The sequence below is a fragment of the Peromyscus leucopus genome, chromosome X, assembly GCF_004664715.2.
Source record: "Peromyscus leucopus breed LL Stock chromosome X, UCI_PerLeu_2.1, whole genome shotgun sequence".
NCBI lineage: Eukaryota > Metazoa > Chordata > Mammalia > Rodentia > Cricetidae > Peromyscus > Peromyscus leucopus.
Window position 1 is genome coordinate 35,910,819 of NC_051083.1, and position 24,302 is coordinate 35,935,120.

At 31.6% G+C, this 24,302-nt stretch overlaps 1 protein-coding gene across 5 annotated transcripts in view; it reads left to right on the forward strand.

Annotated features, from left to right (window-relative positions):
- Window positions 1-24,302, forward strand: part of Cnksr2 (connector enhancer of kinase suppressor of Ras 2) — a 241,405-nt gene that overhangs the window by 139,492 nt on the left and 77,611 nt on the right. For 3 of the 5 annotated variants that reach the window (XM_028873221.2, XM_028873217.2, XM_028873218.2), the window contains exons 9-11: window positions 1,102-1,248; window positions 10,702-10,835; window positions 13,919-14,130. In XM_028873221.2, the coding sequence (XP_028729054.1) occupies window positions 1,102-1,248; window positions 10,702-10,835; window positions 13,919-14,130 (493 nt within the window). The remainder of the gene's footprint in view (window positions 1-1,101; window positions 1,249-10,701; window positions 10,836-13,918; window positions 14,131-24,302) is intronic. The other 2 variants (XM_028873219.2, XM_028873220.2) reach the window with 1 other exon arrangement.

The following is a 24,302-nucleotide window of genomic DNA, read 5'->3' on the forward strand; positions in this document are numbered from 1 at the left end:
TCTGTGTGCCTACAAGTAACTTACTTGGGTGCCTACAAGTAACTACTACACTGTTTAGAACATTTCCTGAATTATTTTTGCAATCCAACTTAAATTTTGACCCAGTATATTTGTATAAGACTTCATTAGACTTCAGATAAAAGGTTCTCTGTTTTAATATTTAATATTAATATGAAATTTATTTTTAAAAACAAATAATACAATAATTTATTTTTAATGTTTCCTTAAAATTATCAATTTTAATTAACCAGTTCTGGGACCTTAATTACCTGATACTGCATCACTAATCCATTTTAAAAGCAGACTAACAAAAGTTCTTCTATGTTTAAAATTGTTTAAAGATGATTAGTAAAATAATTTAACATGAATATTCATTAAGCCAGTTTTCAAATCATTTACTATCTCGCTTAATTGTTTTGAGCTGATATTTAAATAAAATGACTTCATTAAATTTAGCACACAATATATTAAGCTTATAGGGTTATTTGGAACACATTGCCAATAAATGCTGCACTGAAGTAACATTACCATGTCATTTTTAAATCTATCTTTATAACATGATAAAAGGTTTATTTCATTGGTGCTGCTGTCGTTGCATCAGACTATTTCTTTGGTGTGTCAGTACCTGCAATATCAGGCTAATTTAAAGACACTTGTAATCACATATCTCTAAAAGATGGTGATGAGAAAGCATGTGGTGTGGTTTGTTAGCTCAGGGAATTGCCAACTCACTATTTTCTGGCATGTGGACTTTTAAATTGTACTTGTGAAGAGCTTGGGCCTAGACCTAGCAGCTAAGTGATATAAACAGTGATATAATTTCTTTATATTCCAAATCACTTGAATGGCAAGATATGTTTTAGTCTCCGCTTTGATATGGTAAATGTCCATTATGTTGTCTCATTATTATATGGACTCTAATGCAATAATATGGTTAATTCAAATATAAAACTTCTTTCTTGAATATATATCTCCTGAAAATAGGTAGGATGATACTCCAATTATGTGATTTCTTTTTTACTGATCTTATTAAAGGGGGAGAACATGAAATCTTTGAGTACTGTACCTCAATTTTATTGTAATGATTTTGCTGGTTACCAGGTGGGGTGGCAGTTGAAAAATTTGGTGAATGCACTACGAGAGGACCCGAGTGGTGTTATCTTAACTTTGAAAAAGCGACCTCAGAGCATGCTTACCTCAGCACCAGCTTTACTGAAAAATATGAGATGGAAGCCCCTTGCTCTGCAGGTAATGAAGCTTAATCATAAGTCATACACCATCATTTTAGCCATAGATTATCTCAATAATGCTTCTTTTTTGTGCCTCATCTCAGCAGCATATGAATTAATCTTGTATGCTTTTGAAAATTTGTTTGTGAAATTATCTCTTCACTGCTTATCCTTATAGGCTTAATTGTGATGCAATTTGAAAGAATAAGTAAAACCCAAATGATAACACTAATTCAATTAAAAATTTAAAGCACAATTCTAAAAATCCACAAGTTGTTACATGCCAAATATGGAGAAGAAAGAAATTAAGAGATTTATTTTTTGTTACATAATCTTACATTTTATACATTGTAATCACATACACTTCTGGAAGAAGCTAGCAGATAGTTTATAGAATTACTTTAAATCAGAAAATAAATTTGTAATTTATAAAGAGTAGAAATTTAATTTTTAAATTAGCAATTAAAATTTAACTAGTATATTCCTCCTGAGAGTTCATTTTTCACCTGTCCATCCTCTGCAGTAGCAAAGTGAGAGTGAGGGGTACAGTAGAGGTTTTGCATTTCCATCAGTATGAAATTTCACTATAATAATTTATATAACTGAAAAGATAAAAAATATTGTGATTGCACAAAGACAAGAAATTAATACATTTTTATTTCAATCAGGATAAAATCCTTAAACATATCATTGAATTTTTTTCACAAATCTTCAGTTTTTAAAGTAGTAGAATATTGCCTTTTTGTAGAAGCCCACTTGATTTTTTCTTTTTTAAATAGTTGCTCCTCTAATTTAGACTAGTGACTATCTTTCATATTAAGAAAAAAGCTGCATTATTGTCTCTATTATGTATGATTTAGTAATCTTTCTAATAGTGCACTTTACAAGTCACAAATTTTTTCTAGTAAATTTTCCATTAAAGGAAATTATGAATATTATTTTTTTCATTATTTTAAACTTTACTGCTTATCAGCCTCAAAATTGGCATTAGATTTAGATAATATTAAAACACATAAAATCTTCCAATGTTAACAACTTTATATTTCAAATGTGAAACTTTTTCTATTTTTTCAAATGAATAAGTATAGATTGCATTAATATATCTAAATACATTTGACTTACAGTATTTAAACCAAAATATCTAGTGATTGCTAAAGTTCTGAGGCTATTTGCCTCATTAGGTCATATGTAAGCAGATCAAAATTCTCCATAATATAATTTTTTATTCACTGCATTATAAATTACTTTGTTGTTTTAGTCTAGAATCTTCTATTGTTTATGCCAATGATCCTTTTTCAAAGTTTACAGGTGTGGGAACACTGAAGAAGAGCCCCACACTTTCTTTCACTTATTAGATGGTCCTCTTTAAAAATCTGTATACTTGTTACTCTTCTTCGTCTTTCATAATGGGACCTGAACACCAAATCGATCCAAGTTTATGTTGATCCATGTACTGTGAACTAGTCTGTCTAGAAAATCAAATCATAATTTATTTCATTGTTAGACCTTTTTCTAGTAGCATAAACTGAAGTGGAAAATGAATATTATAGCAATTAACATTTCTATATAAGAAAGTAAAATAGTCCCAAAACTAGTATTTTATATATTATACATACACATGCTATATTCTTTTCACAGTTAGAGGGAAAAGACCTTTTAAAATTAGTTTCATCATTCTTTACAATATAATTATATCATATTTTAAGGTACTGTTTAAGATCATTCTTAAATGCCTATAAATAAGCATTATCAGATCATTAGTTATACTTACATTACTCATTTCTCACTAATGCTGAATATTTTTATTTACTTTCTCATGATACTAAAATTGGGGGGGAGATAATTTAAATAAGTACATGTGTATATACCAACACATTTGTAAATTTGCTATTTAACTGAATTAGGATAACCTAAAAACGTCTTGCCCAAAGTTCACCATCTCTAGATAAGCAAGTTGGTTAGGGAAAACATAACTACTTTTAACATCTTTGAAAAATAGCTTCAAAGTTGACTTTTGCAAAGCAGAAGGGAAAGAATTGGTTTTAATTTAAGTCTTCTTCGCAGTTTATTTATTTATTCTAAAATAAATTCTTAGGAGTAAGAATGGGTATGCTCTGTAATTTCACAATAGCACCACCACCACATGATCCCATAACCTATTTTGAGGATTGGCTATTATACCATTATAGAGTTCTTTCTTGAGCTTAAGGCTTAAGCTTGTACTTAAATCAATACACCTTGAGGCTTAATAGAAACTACCTGATCAGAATTTTCATAGAATACAGATTCAAGAACAAGAAAATGTGGAAACTCCTAAAATTTCAAGAGATTTGAATGCAGACTGTACCAGAGAGAAAAAGTCAAATAATAGGATGAGGTTTGATGGCAATTTTGGATTACTTCACACCTTTGTCTAAGGTATTTTTCTTCCTAGTTATTGAGAACCAGCCTCAGATGTGAACCATAAAAGCTAATGCAGTAAACAGTTCTCTGTGTAGACACAAGTGGCATTATTATTGTTTTCTTAATTCTGGTATCTATATAAATCGGCTGAAACCAGAATGCCTATTAATTCACTTAAGTATAAATCATCAGTATGCAAACTTGAAGTTTGTATTATGTTGGTTCTTTTTGTCAAATATACCAGTAATCCAGTAGGAATTAGCTTAGTTAAAAGCTATACAAAGAATCTGTGGAATTTATTTAAATCAGCATGTCTATTTCATTTTCTTAATACCAGGCTTAACTTACCTACTACCTTTGTTCAAATAAATATTACAATTGATTTAACATGGAGGCCAAAAAGTAGTGCATACATCTTTTTCAAATCAATGATTTTTAACAAACATGGTAATCATTTTATTTATACAAATAAAATATATGTATCCTAAGGTATTTATTTCTAAACTGTTTAAAATAGGGCCATTTAATATTAATTAACTGCAATGGCAGATTTTGATTTGAAATTTCTTTGGAAATCATAGCCAAATAAGCAAAAGCATACAATTCAACTTCATGCTCACAGAAAAATTTCATCAGCACATTTCATGAAATTTGGCAGCTCTTTTGATAAAATTCTATTTTCTCAAACATTTGATAATAGAAGTGAAGGTCTTAAAGATCCCTTAATTAGATACAGTGACCAAATTTAATTACACCTGAAAAATTGAATTCTGTTGTCATCTGTATACTTTCATAAATGGTAGAGATGTCTGTCTTTGAAATACAGTCTTGTAAACGGGTATCTTACCTTCTGAGAGCTGCTTGCAAACCATCTTAGTGGTACTCTGCTAATTTCCAGGATGTGGGTAAGCATGGTGATTGCATATAGTCACATTCTTCTGTCAGTGAAATAAATAAATTTCAGGGAGTAGTGGATAGACCACAAGTACATGTTTAGAAGTTTGAATTAAGATGCATTGCAGCAAGAACATCCGGGCAGTCATTTTCTTCTTACAAGAGATGTATGGAACAATTAGCTGGACACTACCAAGAAATCTCCTTAAATCATCCCTGGGAATCACTGAATTTTTAAAACTGTTGAAGAACCCAGCTTTTGGTGGGTAAAAACATCTCAGATCAATCCATGCTACAGTTGAAAAAATGATTTAGCTATTGTTCAAAACATTTTATATAAATTAATATTAAGCTATATGAAGAGTATTATATTCCTAAATTATTTTCTACTCCATAAATCTCACATATTGATGCCATATTTATTAGTGTTGGTTTGTGATTTTGTACTTACATTTTATTGTTTAATTAATCTTGATGGCAATTTACAGGATATTTAAATGATTTGAGCAGAAAGGAAATAGTCAACAGCAGTCAATTTTGTATATCAGTTGGTATAACAACTATAGAATGGTGATTACATTAAATTTAAACTACATACAAATATAAATGGTTAAAGTAATTGTAAAAGTCAAAACAGAAGTAGCAATAAAATGTATTTCATTATCCAAGATGCAGGTTGATGTTATTAAACAAACATTAGTGGAGGGTATGTTTTTGAGAGTTGTTTTAAAACATATTGTGAAGAAAATATTTTATATGAGGTATAACACTAGAAAGTAATTTTAACTAAAAATGTAATTGTGCTGGCTAGATAGCAGTAGTATTTCTGTGTTTTACATGCTCAAATTAGGAAATAACTACAAGCAGCTATCATATCAATTGTAGTTCATCAGTGTTTAAGCAATCAAAGAATCAAAGTAATATTTGTGGGTTTCAGCCAAATGCCTTTACTGTTTTAACACTTACTACAAATAATAAGTAACCTATCATGCAAAGTGAGCCATTGTTAAACAGTTGACAATTAAACTTTTCAGAGATCTTAAAATGTAAAGTGCTTCAAGTAAAACCTCAATTTCCAATGCAGTTTCTTCAGTTAGTATCCCAGAATGTTGTTAACTATATTTTGGAACATATAATTTCAATTTTAATATTGCCATTTAATTATGCATATGAGATTGAACAGCACAAAATTATATATACTAATCTTATCATCAGTACACTGTACAGATGATTTGGTGGAAAAAGCTATTTTGTAATATGACTCCAAAGGCTATGTTATATATTGTATAATAACATACATATTTTTGTGTCCATATATCTGTGCTATTTAAATTCAAGGGTCTAATGTCTCCTGATTATACCCATGGTCTGAAAAAAATTGTTTTCTTTATAGTCTAATAAGAACAACAGAAATTTTACATGCTTATAAAAAACACAAATGTTTTGTATTTATAAATTTGTATTATAGTGGAATCTGTGAAATTGAGGAAGAAGTTTTAAACACATACAATTATTTGCTTAAGTTCTTTTCAAATATAATTTATCACTTAGGAAAATTTGGCCAGGATACAAATGTACACATTACTTTTTAAAATTATATCTAGCATTCTTTTTGTGGTCATAAAATGTACAAGATTGTATGCAAATTCTTGTTTCCAAACCCAGAATACATTTTCTCTGGAACATTTGTTAAAATGATCGAAGAAATAATTGTTAATATAAAGCAATATTCTGGTAGTAAATGATACCAGTATTGGGAATTTAATAAGAATGTGCCTGAACTGTATAAGGACTTAAAGACTGTCCTCTGCCAGAAAATTGAGGTATTGTGGTCAGCTGGAGTCTGTGATTATTTCCAATAATAAATAAAATGAATGGCTAGGTTATATACTTAATGTAATCATTTGTATCTCGGTTGATATTTTTATCCCTGAAAACGAGTTTTTGTATTAATTTGACCTAAGTGAACTTTGGAACTAAGTACTATTGCAGATTTTGACATTTCAATATTGGGGCTGCCTCTATGTCATTGGTTTCATTAAAAACTTTTATATCTCTTAACTTCACTGGATCATTTACTGAGGGACAACTAAATTAAGATATGCTTGCCAAAGATCTTAAAATATAAGATATTTCAAGTGAAACTTAAAATACAAATTTAGTTTAAGTGTGGACATTTTTTTATAATCTTTACCATAGAGATTACTTATACACTGATATATAGAGACATTTCACATATATGTAATATATATACATATATATATATCAGTATTGTACAGATGTGTTAGTTGTGATATTAAAATTAGAGTATACAAAGAAGAAAAGACTTGGTCTATTAAATGATTTAAAGTAATGATCCACTTACCTCTTGTAAAAGCTAAAAATTTTCTTTGACAATTACAACCATCCATCAATGTGTAAAGATCAGTAAGATGTTATTGCTGAAGTTCTCACTCATATATTGGGGAAAGATTTGTACGATACTATATTTTAGAATATGTCTTTAAGATATTTATATAATATAAACAGACACTGAAAATGCATATGTAAGTTCTAAGTAGATTTCTGAGTCCTGACGACAATAGCAAGTACTCATTAAATGTACATTTAACAATATGCATAGGATTTTGAACTTAAAAAGATAAATAGCAGTGTTTTACAATAATTTATCAGACTTGATTTACAAGAGTAAGGTGCACACAGACATGCACACATACATACACATAAATGTACACATACACACACAAAATGGTCTTCTGTGACAGAGTGCTGTTCAATTTCTGGAAGGAAAACTTTACGGCATAAGAACTATACTAGATTTTATGACGGGTCCTTCTAAATAAAATCGTTTGGATGGGAATTCAAAATGGATCTAAACCACACTTGATTCCATATCACAGTAACTGTGTTATATTGAAGTTTTATGACAATATTCAGTCTTAAAACAATATCCTTAATTGCTGATAGTAGTTTTTCCCATATACATTTTACCAAACATATTAAAGTTGTGAAAAATAGCATTAATTCTTTTTACTTAAAATGCAAGTCCTTCCTATTACAATTATAACTTTTACAATGATGCTCTGTTATAAATAAATGATTTACATAAATGTTCCTAGGATAAGAGAAGCTATAGCTTAATTTTATTAAATTCTCTTACTTGAAACTTTTAGTCAAAGAATATACCTATTTAAAATTTGAATTCAATTCTGAAAGATACTTAGTTTTTAATTGAGGGATACTAAATTTGCCATTTTCATACTAATGGTAGATGGGTTTTTTGGTTTTGTTTTTTCCTGCAGCTTGTTACAATTAGGAATTTCTCGAGAATTGATTTCATCTTAATTTTGTCATTTATTCTATGCTGTTACACTCTTACTGTCTCCTAAAGTTCCTGAATGATTTTAAAATTCTCTCAGTCATTTAGCTTTATAATATTTCTTGTCCACAGTGTTTTTAAAGTGAGGACACAGTTTATTTTTCCATTGCCAATGTCAAAGTTGATTTTTTTTAACATAACTCTCAAAATTAATGTTTTCTTTCTAACTGTGCTTAACTTGGTAATAATAGCACAAGTAGTAGATGAAGATATTTGCCTGTATATTGAATATTTACTGTATGATCTTTAATTGGTTTAGGGCACACTGATAAGCCAGATGATGCCCACACAATAAACGCATTTAAACACTTCCTCTGATTTACCTATCAGTAAAATAAACAGCCAGTTGAACTCAGCAACAGAATTGACTAATTCCTCTTTTTTTTCTGTAAAAACAAGTTGGATTTTTTAAGGCAGTTCAATTAATTGGACCAGGGTAACATGATCAAACCTGACATCTATTTCAACATTTAAGATTTTTCTTATATTAATTTTTCAATATAATATAGTGACTCACATTTACTGATGACATTAATAGCAACTCCTTGTTGAAAATAGAAATGTAGAGATATAGAAATTTGAAGGAAGTTGGCATTGCTAATCCTTAAATCTGCTAGAAGGGAAAAGTATGCAGAATAAAATATTCTAAGTTTTTACCTCATACTTAAGGCATATTTAAATACCCTTGTAAAACTTAACTACAATTCCCTTTTTCTTTCTTTGTTTTTTGGGGAGTGGGGAGAAGAAAGTAGGTACTAAGAAAACAAACAAAAACTCTATGGATCACTAAAGGAATGGAGAGACATCTTCAAACTACAATTTGAAACCTTAAAATAAAGGAAAAACAATAAAAATTTAAGTTAGATGGCTTTTTGTTAAAAGCTTGTGTTACTAGAAAGTGGTTTAAGTTCGCTTGTCCTATTGGGATATTTTAAAGTACTATACTAGTGTATTAAAAGCATACTAAATATTCATTTTTCTTTCATAGTAAATTGATTTTAAAGTATTGGAAATTAATGTGCTGTGTAATAAGGTTTTCTTTTACTGCATGTCTATTAGGGTTGTCTGTATTTAGAGCTAAAAGATAACAGAGAATAAAAGACCTATAAGCAGTCATATTGCAGTAACTAGGAGTGTGAGTGTGTGTGCATGTGTATGTATCCCTGAACCTTTCACTCAAATATTATAGTGGCATGAAACGCAGCCTTAGAAAGAATTCATTTGTCTAATATCTTTGGCTTCGTGGCATTCATCAGTACAAATGAGTCTTCTAGTCACCTATATCTCAGTTTCTCATTGCCAAGAATTGTGTTTCTATAGGACAGGCATAGATTAACTGGATTTTATTCCAAAAATATTATATTGTAAGACAGGGAAGGCTTTCTTGCATACTGTCATAATGTATTAAAATTATTTAATGTGTAAATTTTCTGACAATTTTAAATCATCATATATGATAGAAAATTAAGATTTCATACATTATCATTCCTTGTCCCTGTCTCTCTTTTTTTTTTAATTTTGATTTCACATAACATTTAAACTTAACCATCATTTTGGCAGAAAGTGTGAGTTCAAGCTATTAAGGTGAGCTGTGTAACGAGGAAGGTCAAACTCATTAACTGAGTCCCAATTTGTGTTAGCATATCCCAGTGACCTACATTGTAATTTCCATTGTATTTATGCCTGGCTTTCAAACATTTTTTGGTTATCTGTATGAAAGTAATGTTATAGTACAAAATAGTTGTAATATGCATTTATTTGAGTGTCCAGCAATGCATGTTGAAGTAGTAGAATTGTGAGTCTATCATCTAGATATGTCAAATGGGTTTCATCCAGGCTAAGATAGCACCATTTTGTCATATGAAGATGCAATTCATTTTGTGGTCATTATCTTTGTGTTTGAGATTGCATTGGGATTTTTATGCTTACATTAATTTTATGTATACTTAATCAGTAAGATCTGTAAGATAAATATAAAAATTTGTGAATTTGAGTTTCAGTTTAGGATAATTTTTCATTCCACAAGATTATTCTTAAATAACATGAATCTTAGAATTGGAATTACTCTTAAGACTGATATGATTACTTTGGTTTATACTGTATCTTTAGAAGGCAACTTCCAATCAACACTTAGATCCAAGAGATTTATAGGCATGCAACCAAAGATGAATTTAAATAATAGATAAGTCTATGTGCCTGTGAAAGATGAAATGATTATGCCACCTTAGTCACCATGCTTTTGAAGATTTAATATAAAATGGCTCGGAAGAGACACCTACCTGTGTTTATGTTGAGAGGAAGTACAGTTTCCTAGAAAATATTCTCCTGTATTGATAGCCATTTCTTACCTTCTTTGAGCATCTGAGACATTCTTACTAACATAACACTATAGTTTGTCAAATGTCAGTCAGGATGTGAGGAAGCTAATTCTTTTATGAATTATTTTTATTAGCTTTCAAAACTGATTCTGGCAAAGTTAATTTAAATATATTTCTTTTGTGTGTGAGCTAAGTCTTCACATTATGAATCATTGAATGGTATTTTTACTTTATAAATAGCTTTTTGGAAGGTTAAGCCATTGAAAAGGTGAGTTGAGAACTGCATGGAAAATTCTATAATGCATTATTTGTTTGGGGGAGATCAAAGAAATATCCATATGGTAAATAACATTTTTCTTGATTCCAGCCAAGTTCAAAACTTTGCACAAACTGATCATTTTGAAATGATAACTATGTGTCATTGTTGTTGTTTTGTGTTGTTTGTGTGCGTATGTATTTTCTTTTTCATTTTAACCAGCCTCTTATACCTAGAAGTCCCACAAGCAGCGTTGCTACGCCCTCCAGCACCATCAGTACACCCACCAAAAGAGACAGTTCTGCCCTCCAGGATCTCTACATTCCCCCACCTCCTGCAGAACCATATATTCCCAGGTATAAACAACCTATGGTGTTATTCTGGGCAGTTTCTAGCTAAAGGCTAATCTAATAGCTTCTAAACAGTGAAGTCAGTTCATAAAAAAACAAACACTTCAAATACTGTTTCTTGGGCATTTTGAACACATTCTAGAAAGCAATTCTCATTATAGCAAATGCAATTTTGTTAATATTGACAACAACCAAATTTTATTAAACATTCATTGGACAGTGAGTATCCTACACACATTACCTCATATGATAGGAGAATAATATTAAATAACCAAAATTATCATACAAGGTAAATAATAACGGGGGATCTTTGCCTGTGAAGCTTCAAGAAATGTCAATTTCATGTAAAACATTTCATATGTTTTTAAATGGATAGAGTTTACAGATGCTTTTAATACATTCTTAAATAAAAGTGAAAAGTTGTATTTACTATCTCACATTTTAGGTGCTCATTAAAGGAATACTGTAAGGATATCTTTTATAAGATAGGAATTTTGATAATATATAAACATAACACAAGTTATATTTTATTCTTAACCAAATTTCTTTATGTTGCAAATGAATATTTTATAGGTCCTTAAACAATTATGAGCTATAATAAGTAATTTGTCTTATTAACTCTACTATGTCTCATTAAATGTAAAGAATACCTACTAGAACAATGATCTTTAAATCTGAATCCTTAAATCTAGAGCATAGGCATACATTTATTATGTTTGTATATGCACATATAAATTTAAGAAAATTGAAAATATTTGTATTACAGTGAATACAATAAGTTCTTCAGAAACTCATACTATGAATACATACATATGTACATATATATAGTTAATTATGCATACAAACTTGTATATATTATTGCTTCATTCCACTAGAAACTTTTGTTTTGCTTGGTACATTTACAAATTTAATATTATTGAGTAAATTACATATAGATATGTTTAATAAACCTGACCTGTTGGTGAAAGGCTGCTTCTCCATATCACTGTATTATAGAAAATTCCAGCTCTTGCAATTTCTCCCACAGAGAATGTCTATATAAATATAACATGGAAAATCAATAGCTCTGAATTACTTCATGCTACAAGCTGCATTAGTATTCATTTCACAGGCCTCAGAGATATCTGCAAATTTACAGATAAACATAACCTTACTCCAGTGTTATGAATTTACTACAACTGTTTCCAAGCTAATTGCAATGTCAATTTCTTTTCAGTGAAGAGCTAACAGTAACAAAAAATACCAGGCAATTAGTCCAAGAAGACCTTTCAGCTAACTAAAAAGGAAATTTGCACTGAGATTTATATTTGTGTTCTTTATGTTTTCTAAGAACTAGTTACATATTTATAATTTGATAGTAAGGAATGCATTTGTTTTAGGAAGTAAAAAAGGTAAATGATTATATAAATGATAACTTTACCTGGTAATGAAATAAATTAATAGGACAACTTTCTGACTGAGTCAGCTTTGAGAGTATTATTTGTTGCTTTCTATATATTTAAATACTTGGATTTTAGTTCTCTACATTCAGATGTCTGAAAATTTTCATAAAGATATATAAATATGGGTTTTGGGTAGGCTGAGACTCATAATTCTTAAATTGACATACATTTATAAATTCAGCACTATTTTATATGGTATAATAGAAGCTAATTAAAATATGACTCGAGTTTATTTTGCAAATTTAAGATTTTAGTCTTGTTTTGATTTAAAATCAATGTTTTCTTATTTGATAGCACTAATTTATGGTACTCTTTAGGGTGACTAGGAACACCTATAATCAATGAAACACAATGATGCATGAGAGGAAAAAACATAGCATTTATATTCATAGTCATGTTATAAAACACCAACTTTTTTTAACAAAAAAATTTCTCAGATACCTAGGGAAACATTTCATAAGATAAATAAGGTGTTGTTTAATTAATCCTAGAAGGGATCTTTCATTAGGAGCACATTCATCCATTACTTTCTAAAAACAATGACCTTGCACCTCACACTACTCATGAAGAAAAATCCCAAATTAGACATTCTCACAAATTACCTGAGCTGTGCTCATTAAAAGTTCCACAGCTCATAAAGGGGGGGGAAATGAAAAAAGATATGAATGAGGGAGGATATAATGGAGCCTAGGAGAAATTGGAGCAGGAGAGTGAGGGATGGATATGATTAAAATGTATTGATCACATGTGAAATTTTCCATAAAAATAAAAATGAAATTACTATAACAAAAAGCTCAAAAGAAAGTTGTAAAGGACTATTTTTAAATAACAACAATAAAATTTAAGAATTCCATAAAATGTTCTGCTTAAATTATTTCTTAAATACACCTTAAATTATTATGGATAAAAAAGTGGATTTTCTGTCCCTCAAATCCCCTTCCTAAATTCCTTAAGTTACCATATTTTCCACCCTCTCTCCATAAGAGATTGCTAATGTGTAATTTTTATGTAGCCTTTCTGAATGAGTTCTATATAAACTTTGTTACTCTCAGGAAATACATAGACTTTGAATATTTATAATAATCATCAACATTAAAATTCATTTACATTAATAACCTGCTGTTTGAACTTCTCATAATACTTATTTATGTGGTACTAATATAATTCATAAAAGCATAGTGTTTCTGTATATTGGTGATAGAATCATAAAGAACTTTGTTTTTCAGCAACACAAATTCTATCAAAACCAATAAGATAGACAGGAGAAAAACATGGTAAATTTGTTAGCATTATACCTAGTTTCTATCTTTCAAATAAAATTCATTTATATGCTGAAATTAATTTTCTTCCTATGGCATGACACATTGAAAATGATCTAGAGCAGAAGTTAGAAGATCCATGGTGTATTTGTAGCTGTCATTTATTATCTGTATGATATTTAGGCCAGTTATTTAACCATTGGGCCTCACTATCCTTGTTTGGGACAAAATATGAGTAATTTTAACTAAGCCTATAGTTCTCAAAAAAAAACTTATGAAGATCTGAGGATACATTGTAAGGGAATGGTATTATTTGTATTTTAAGGCTCCTGTAATTTTGTATGGCCCTAATACTACAGCCATCTCCTCTACCTTCGCTTTGCTTTAGGGATGAAAAGGGAAACCTTCCTTGTGAAGATCTCAGAGGACATATGGTGGGCAAGCCAGTTCATAAGGGATCTGAATCCCCAAACTCATTTCTGGATCAGGAATATCGAAAGAGGTTTAACATTGTGGAAGAAGATACTGTCTTATATTGCTATGAATATGAAAAAGGAAGATCAAGTAGTCAAGGAAGACGAGAAAGCACACCGACCTATGGTAAGAGTTTTTTCTTCCCTCACTTATGTAAGAATATGTATCTGCCCTGAGTCTCTTGATTCCCTTTAAGAATGGTGAGACTACTGGATTCCTCTTAAATAGTTAAAAGTCATCAGTGACATCATATACTTCTAAGTAGAATATCAACAACTTAAGACATGATATTAGAAATTTTTCTAGATTTTCCAAAGACTAGTGAAGATTTTAACTCAGAATGGCATGTGAAAAATCTTAGAATCACATGTATTTCCTCTATGATAGGTAACAAAATTAAAATAAGGCAAGAGTTTTATAAGTACTAATAACTAACATGATTTCTTTGAAATAAAATCATTTTCTTAATCCTCAGGGAGTTTTAAAGAATCTTTTATATAGACTTTTCTGAGGAAATTATGGTATTAGATTTTATATTCTTTTAAGAAGCTGTACGATTGATCTTAGAGGAAAATTTTAACTAGAAAGAACAAACCTTATTTAGGGCATATAGTAACCTCGAGTTGATATGTTAGGAATTTTAATTATTGATTCTCCATTTTCCATGTATAATCAAGATGGTAACATGGTCACAAGTAGTAGAAACTGATACAGTGTATCTCTAATATTTGCCCATAAAGGTACCTAAAATGTAAAACAAATGGATTTAATTGGAAGTCTATGCTTTTTGCTGTTCAGTTTCAAATGAATCCCTTAGAGTGAGGAACATAAAATTTGGGAAAAGATAAGATCCTTCCTGATTAGTTCATCCAGGCTCCATCCTCTGTTCCCACAAGAGCAGTCATTTCTTCCTACACATGGTCAATTTCCTTACAGCTATTTGCTGAAGTTATATACATAAGATTTTGCCAAAATTTAAACTTAAGAATAGAAACCAAGGTTGGCAAGTTGGCTCCACGGGTAAAAAGTGCTTGCTGTCCAAGCCTAACAATCTGAGTTTGGGCCCAGGAACCCACTGAAAAAGTAGAAACAACTCTCAGAAGCTATCCTCTGGCACATGGTACCTCATGGTATATCCACACATGTACTATGACACATACACAAACCCCTATACACACATGCACACAAATAGTGATGATAATAAAGAAATTTTAAAAGAACATGAGTACTTACATTCGTGTTCATCTCTGTGCATGTGTTTCTTTATCATAAGAATAAGTTTATATTTTAAATAACTTCTTAATTGTACTATTATGGTTGAACTTACGTCCGACTGTCACATATTGGAGGTATTTGAAACTTTTTCTGTACTGTTTTATTGTAATGCTGAAGTATAGAGGTGTGTCCTCGTCTTTGTTAATCCTCCTTGCTTTGACCCATGACATAATATAAAAGTTTTAGCTGGGCAGTTGTAGCACACACCTTTAATCCCAGCACTCGGGGAGGCAGAGGCAGGTAGATTTCTGTGAGTTCAAGGCCAGCCTGGTCTACAGAGCGAGATGTAGGAGAGCCACCAAAACTACACAGAAAAACCCTGTCTCAAAAAACAAAAGTTTTATTTATTTCACAAGTACATATTGACCATCAGTTATTAGTAGGCTATATGGTACATCTACTCTTACTTTCTTACATACTAGATTTTTCTACAAATATCAGATTGGCTAAATGCTTTATGTAAGGGGAAATTACCATCACCAAATACAGTCAAATGTTTACTGGGTTCTTACTTGAATAGGTACAAATTGTTACAACTTTCAGACTACCTTTAAAAGGTTCTGTCATGTTCCACAAAACATACCTCTCCCAGCAAAATAAAACACTTTATATTTTAGAAAATTTCTATAGTCTATAGATAATTGGTATTTCTTTGTAATAGCTGAGAAGAAAATAAATGTGTGCATATTTCAGCAAGAGAGAAAGAAGTCAACAAAGCTTTTTTTAAATTATAAAATATAATCATACCTCAAAGTAGTATTATTTAATCTATATTTTTAGAATGGATATTTGTAGATAGTTACACATAGATTTTCAGATACAACTTGAAGACTGTTCCAAGCAAACAACAGCTAAATATATTTACTCTTTCAAAGTCAGATCTTAAGTGATGAAATATACCTATCAGTTACAGGAAATTTGTTTCCATAATTTTCCCCAAAACTAATTCATCTGTTAACTCTCTCAGCTAATATTTGCTATATACATAAAATCATCCAGGCACTGGGGACAAAAGGGTCAATAAAACTTAAATGCTAAGCCGGGCGGTGGTGGCGCACGCCTTTAATCCCAGCACTCGGGAGGCAGAGGCAGGCGGATCTCTGTGAGTTCGAGGCCAGCCTGGACTACCAAGTGAGTTCCAGGAGAGGCGCAAAGCTACACAAAGAAACCCTGTCTCGAAAAAAAAAAATTAAATGCTACCTGTAAGATAGGCATAATGCAAAGGTAAGAATCATTAGAAGATAGCAAAGTTGTTTCAGGTAAGTAGAAAAATGTATATAATATGTTAGCTGTTGAATTGAAGCCTAGGAAGTCAAGCAAGCATGATGTTTATGTTGAATTTTAAAGGTTAAATAGTTGTCATCCAGGATTTCTAAATGCTTGCCATACCCAAATAACTGGTACTTCTCAAGACCTAGTCCTGAGATACTGAGGGTTTCTGTAAATCCTTAAGTCAAAACCTCAAAGCTTCAAATGCAGAGTACCTCATATTTTGCTATGTAATCAATGAAAACTTCTTTATTTGACCCCTCATGCAGTCCCACTATATGAACATACCAAGTATAACACTATGGGGGGAAATTCTCTATCCTTCTGGAATATATTACAGAACAAGCTAAAGTACAAAAAGTTCACATTTCAAAAAATGATGATAGTTTAACTTACTAGCTCATGAGTGGTACCTCAGATATACTATATACGTCGTTTATACTTAGAACATTCAGTTTAGTTCTTAGTCACAAATACTCTCATTTTCCAATTTGTAAATTGACCCACCAATACTCTCCTAATAACTTTCTACATTGCCTCTTTACTCAAGGAATGTTTACAGTTAAGAATATTAGACTTTAGGCTGAATGGGATAGCATCCACCTGTAATTCCAACAGCCTAGAGGTTGAGGCATGATTACTGTGAGTTCAAGTTCAGCCTGGACTTGTGGGTAAGCCTAGAGTACTAGGAAAACCCTCTTGCAAACAAAGCAGAATATTAAAAAGCTTCTGTAGGATCTTGAGACTCTTAAGAGACATGACACAGTCCATAGTACAGAGACATACTTTTGGTTTAATATCTCTTAGTACATTTGTATTTTAAAGTATATGTATATATGAAAATACGGAGCTCACTTGAAAATACCCTGTGTTTTACTTTTCTCCTTGCTGCAACAAAATAGCTGACAAAAGCAACTGGAGGAAGAAAGTATTTGTTTTGGCTCACAGACAGTTGAGTCTATCATGAAGGGAAAGTCAGGATGGCAGAAACGTGAGGCAGCTGGTCACATTGCACTCACAGTCAGGAAGCAGAGGTCAATGCTGATGCTCAGCTCACTTTCTCCTTTTCCTTCATTCTGGTATCCTAGTCCATGAAATGGTACCACCACGTTTAGAGTAGATCTCCCCACCTCATTAACCTAATCAAGATGTTCCTTACAAACAGGACCAGAACTGTGTCTCTTAGATGATTGTAGATCCTGTTTATGTCTTAGCTTATGCATTGTTTTGTATCTATTCACACAACAGTAAGCATGCCTTTACATAGGCATGACTCTGACAGTTTTTAAAAGCTTCCTGTATTGTGGGTAAGGAACAACAATATGGCTTATCAATTTAAACCAGGATAAAAGTGGTTTCATTTTACTAACAATGTAAATAAAAAATAATTTCAGATTATTTGCAGAAGTATATACTATTTACAAAAAACAATCTAGATTGGGGCTTACTATTCTCTATAGTGTCAGCCGTGCCCCTGGATCCTGTCTATATACTTCAGAATGACTCTTTAAATACTACTTTATGCCTCACTTTTCTCATTTATTAAATGAAGATGATTTCTGCCTCATAGAGTTTTTGTGAGAGTTTAATACAATGCACTGTAAATTGCCCCAGTACCCAGTATATTAGATATTAATTTTCATTATTGTCATTACGAAATGAAAGGAAAATAGAGTTAAATCACTTTAACAATTTGGTTTTATCTTCTCAGACTTCAAATGCAAAGATTCAGTTTAATAAAAATTAGTTGTTTGGCAACTTTTCAGAGCAGAAATGTTTTCCACCAGCTTCCTCTACTGTGCATTCCTTGTCCCTTTTATTTCCTTACAGTACACTTTTAGGTATTCACAGTTGGCTGAATCCCTTTGTGGCCACAAGTAGTCAGATTTTGTAGGAAAAGAAAGAAAACAATTTAAAGTATCTCAAGAACCATGTAAGTTGGGAAATGGGAACCCAGACCTTTTCTGGTTGGTTCAAAGTCCAGCACCTCAACGAAAGCATAAAAATGACTGTGCTTAGTATTTTGGACATTATTCTCATAAATGTTTTATGTACATATTGTGCATTGAGTAAACTTAGTGTCTAGAATATTATACCTAGACATTTCAACTTCACTGATAAAAGGAAATGAAATACTTTCTCTCTTGTAGTCACCTAAATAGTAAATGGCTATAATGACCTATTCAGACATGGTGAAGGGCCAAGTTCTACTACTGGGAAATAAGAATGGTATCTGTACATTTCAAAGTGTATCATACTTACTGCATTACCTTTCACTTTGTCTTAAAAATTCTTCTTTGAAGAAGTCAAATTATAATTAATAGCATTTTCAAACATTTCCTAATGGTTTAAATATACAGAATACATTCATATTTCTTTTATTTCATAATAGATGGCTGCTCTCTTTCTTGTCGCTTTTCATTATAAATAACTTTCTTTGAAGCTAAAAATCTGGTTTAATTCATTACCTATCCAAGAGAGAAAAGAAAATATTTTACTATCCACAGGATATGTCTATATCCAAGAAAGAAGTACTGTTCCCAAAGAAGTAATCATAGAATTTAATGAAGCAGAAATATGAGATGTATACTATGCTCACAGGAATTAATTATTCTTTTAGACTTTTAAAAAATTATAAATACTTTACATTGGTTAGCTTCATAGAATGGATTTTTAGCATCAAGTTAACGATGATTAGGGACCATGTAACTGATGGATAAAAATAGAAAAGTTGGTTCCTACTATGAGAATTAAAGTAATCATCTAGGTAAGGCTCTCTTTCTCAATTTGTATATCTTTACTGATGGAAGTAGAAACGAATTAGTTTTTTGTTTTTGTTTTTTAATTTTATTCATTTTACATACCAACCACTGTTCCCCCTCCCTCCCCTTCTCCCATTTACCCCCCATTCACTCATCTTAGGAAGTAAGGCCTCCCTTGGGTAGTCAATATGGGCTGGCATACCAAGTTGGGGTAGGACTAAGTCCCTCTCCCCTGCATAAAGGCTAAGTAAGGCATACATGAAACGCATTAGTTTTAAAGTCAGGTGGACTTGATTTGGTGTCAAAGCTTGGCTATACTTGAACTTGAGCTTAATTGAGAATACATTTATACCTCATGGTTTTATCTGGAAAAACAGAGTGACAGTACTATTACTAATATATCTGTAAGAACTAAACATTAATAAACATATATCAATCACTTAGCACAATGTTTATTTCATAGGATGTTCTTAAGAAATGGTACCTAAATGGCATAGTAAGTGGTTGCTGCTCATAAATAAAATGTACTAAAGAATTTCAACTGCTTTTGAATCATATTAGCACTTAATGCTCTTCCTGTTACAGGACCTAATAAATGAAGGATTAAAAGAGTAAATGTATACCTTCATGTTTGGTCTCTCTACTAAAGCAATAACCAACTATTTAAGTTATAGTAGTTAAAAGAAATATAAAAATAACATTTTATTTAATATTGATGTAATATTGTAAATGGAAAGGGAAGAACATGTAAACAACTAATAATGCTGCAAAGTATGTTTATTCAAGTCTTAAACTCCACTAGAGAAAACATCAGGTTATATTCTGGGTCAATTTCAGAAATATGAAAATGACTCTGCACTCATAAATTCTTAAAGTTTTAGACAAGATAAAAGCATAAAATGATGTGGAAAATAAATAAAAACATTGGAAACTCTTAAAGAAATGGGCCCTTGGAATAAAGTTTTTTCTGAAAGAATTCAAGGAAACAGCTATTAGATAAAATAGTAAAGAAAGGCAAACTTTTAATAAGGCTCCAGAGTATTAATATATAGAGAGAATGTAAAGGTAGCTGTGTCAGATTGGTTGTTTCATTCTTTTATCAGAATAACAACCTTTACATGACTATCAGTCGAATGGTGTGGTTCACATGAAATGGTTCTCCCTGTACAGACAGAATGGAAAAGTCAGGAATAGAAAGTAACTTAACAATGCTCATCTGGAAGCAGTCAGACCCATCAGAGGACATTTAGCAATTTCTTTTTTTTTTAATGGCTGAAAAGACAGCTGTGGGTGCTGGGAACCGAACTCTTATATTTTTGGTTGTGAGCTTAGCCTTTAATGGCTCAGCCATCTCTCCAGCCCATTTGCTAATTTCTTAACGTTTTTTTTGGTTTTGCAATAATGACAGAATAAAGAATGCAGGGTCTTTTTTTGAATGCCATATTTTTTATTAATATTTTTTTCATTTATTTTACATCCTAATCACAGTTTCCCCTCCCTCCTCTTTTCCCATTCCCTCCCCCTCCCTCACCTCTACCCTCCCCCATCCACTCCTCCATCTTCATTCAGAAAGGGGCAGGCCTCCCATTGACATCAACAAAGGATGGCAGAATGCAGGCTTTTAGTGGTACCCAGTGGGTCAAGCAGAAAATAAGATTGCTACTCTGTATCCCTGCAATGCACCAGTGTCCAAATGTAAAGAATGTTCAGAATACTGTTGGTGAGAAACCTTGACTACCCTAAGAACCAATTTACAGAAACAGATACTAGAAAAATCAAAGTTAGAAACCTTATATAATATAGAGATCATTGTCCTGTTTTTTAGTTAAAAGAACCTTGGAAATTATCCCTCTGAAAATATATACCTACATTTATTCATGATTAGCATATTCTCTGAGCAAAAATAGTATATGATTGTAACTATCTGTAATTATCTATTCTGGCCCACAGATAAACAAGCTAACCATGACATCCTCTGGAGCAAGATATGATACATTATTTCCCTGGTTGAATTTAGAATGCATTTTCTCCTATTGAAAATGTAGCAAGCAGCAGTTGCTAACATATTAGATAGAGCTGTTAGTTTTGGCTTACAAATCACAAATGTGAACTAAGTAATTAACATTTTCTTGAATAGTTTCTATAGATCTCTGGTTTTGAAAGTCCATGAAAGGAAAGTTAGGTAGTTAAATACGACTAGGGTACTGGCATATTATATACCCCTCTTGTAGATTAATAAATGAAAACTGTTTTGAATGTCTTCTTGCATTTAGACTATATCCAGTGTTTCACTAATGGATTTGTACATCAGGTCTTTGTTTCTTGGGGTCACAAAATAGTATTAACTTTCCAGTGGAACAAATACTTAATGGAACACATTTGGAAAATACTGAAAGACTAGGAATCAATGTAAACACCCCAAATCGCTGGTATCAACAACAGAAATTTCTTTGTGTTTTAAGATCCAACATCTAGAAAAGGTGCAGCCTGTCCCACACTTGGTTTGTTAGATATCGTCATTCATTTTTATTTTGCACAAAAATCAGATAGTCTATTTATAGAATAAATTGTGATAAAATTCCAAAGTAAAAAAAAAAAACTAAATAGATCACTGCATGGTTTTCTATACTCTATACTTGCAGAATTACTGATATCATTGCAAAATGTTTTTTTCTAGAAATCATGGAAGAAAGTAGATCCCTGAAAATAGAAAATAGCAAGTGTTGTGTTTAATATTTTTCAAGAGTAGGTGGCTAAAAGTCATATCCTGCTTATGACAATAACTATCATATGCATTACTGCAAACAATTGAAACAATGTTCGACCAATTAAAAGTGTCAATGTGACAACGTGCCATTGTTTTATGGGTGCCACACTTTGTAATTCCATTGTACTCTCTGTTGCTCTAAGACAAAGAACTTCAAGCACAGAGCTTTATTCACATGTATCCTCTAATTCTTGATTAGTTCTTCATATAACCTTCACAGTATTTGTAAGAGTTCACTGTAAAGACACTTAAACAAAAGCTACAGAAATCATACATGTTAGCAAATTATTTTAGAAGGAACACAAATTGGATTTTTTTTTCATTTGTGGTCTCCAGTGATCCATCACTGAAGCATTTTGATTGAACAAATTGTAAAATTGTTATAGGATGTCATTTGTTTTTAAAGGATAATCTTTTCACTTTTCATAAGGAAATGTTACCGACTTCTGCATATTGGTAGAGTTTTCAATATGTTGTTTCACTAAGATTTTTTAAGTGCTTTAATTTGCAGTTAAGTGTGTACATTTAAACTAATAATGTCCCATGTCCATGCAGTCTTTCTTGTCCAAGTCTGTACTAGAGCTGAGTGTAGCAAAAGGCCAATGTATTTTTATCAAATCTTGTTTTACGCCCTCTACAATATTCAAAGGAGGGCCCAGAATTCTTCTGCCACATAGTATTTCAAATATCCTAATCTTTCCTCATTCCCTCAACAACTCTCATGTGATTGTCACTGGACAGCAGCAAAATTTAAGATAAGAAATACTGACTTCTCAAATTCATCTAACTATATGACAAACTCATTAATTCTACACACACACAACACATACAACACACATATCCCTTCTCTTGCTAGAATTACCTTCATAAAAAGGGTAATTGGTTAAAAATAGGTGAGGAATGAAGCATTGAAATGACCATATGATTGTTTACCACTGTCTCCTTCACCTCCATCACTCCTCATTTAAAGTATAGATCACTTTTATAAAGCAGTAGGAAAACACAAACAAGATTTGATTTAGTTTTTTCTCTTTTCATTTCATTTATTCTTCTCTCATACAATATATCTGGACCTCATCCTCTCCTCCTTCCGTTCCTCCCAGCCCCACCCTCCTCCCTTCTCCCCCAGATCACCTGCTCTTCCATTTCCCCTCAGAAAAGAACAGGCCTCCCTGGGAGAGCAACCGAATGCAGCATAATGAGATATGACTTATTTCTTAGAAAAGATATTTCAATTGGTTTTTGTTTCTCACTAGTGAAACTGAAAATATATAAAGTTAGTAACAAATTCAAAGTCTATATTGGATTTTTGTTATTTATAATTGTTACTATAAACTATTCTTAAGCAGCCCATTAAAATACATACAAGACAATTTTTCCCAAGGTCTTCTACCTAAAAACAAGAATATTAAATGTAACACTAAAGATTAAAGCACTCACTCTTACTTATTTTATTAGATCCAGATACATTTTCATTCTCTTTCAAAAAAATCACTGACTTTTCATTTAATTCAGTTTTCCTTCCTCTTCAAATGTGTGTTTCTCTACCTTAAATAACCCCAGGATGTTTTCCTAGAGATGCATTCAACCATCTGAAAGTAATTTTTGTGTCTGGTATGTGAGGGGTTTGATGGGTTTATACAGCAAGCTTATAGCTTAAGCATTCCTTACCATACTCACTTTCATCAAATTATTAGCTAAAATATTTAGAACAGATGTGTATATATGTAACTTTCAGACTCTAGAGAGAAAAAAAAAATTCCTGTGAGAATTACGTAGTATGTCAGACTTTTGGAGAGTTTCTCTGCAGGTCTTTTTTTAAACCTTTGCCAACTATGAAAGGAATATTGCCACAGGTGATATTTATTATCCTGAAACCTAATGATTTGTGCATGAAGGGAGAGAAGGATTGACAAAGTTGAAAAAGGAAGCAGCTCCCTAGTTTTTCAATGGACATGCTACCCATGGAAATGTTTTTTAAAGATAAATCTGGAAATAGGACTTGTAGTTCTGACTTGACTACCAAGCAGCTTTGTAAAGCTCAATTTGGCTTTTCTTTTTTGATAATAAAATGGTTAAGAGCACTTCTGTTATTCCAGAGGACCTGAGTTCTGTTCCCAGTACCAATGTAGAATGCTCACTACCACCTGTATCTCAAGTTCCAGGAGGTCCAAAACCCTCTTCCCACTTTCGTGGGCAAACACACACACACACACACACACACA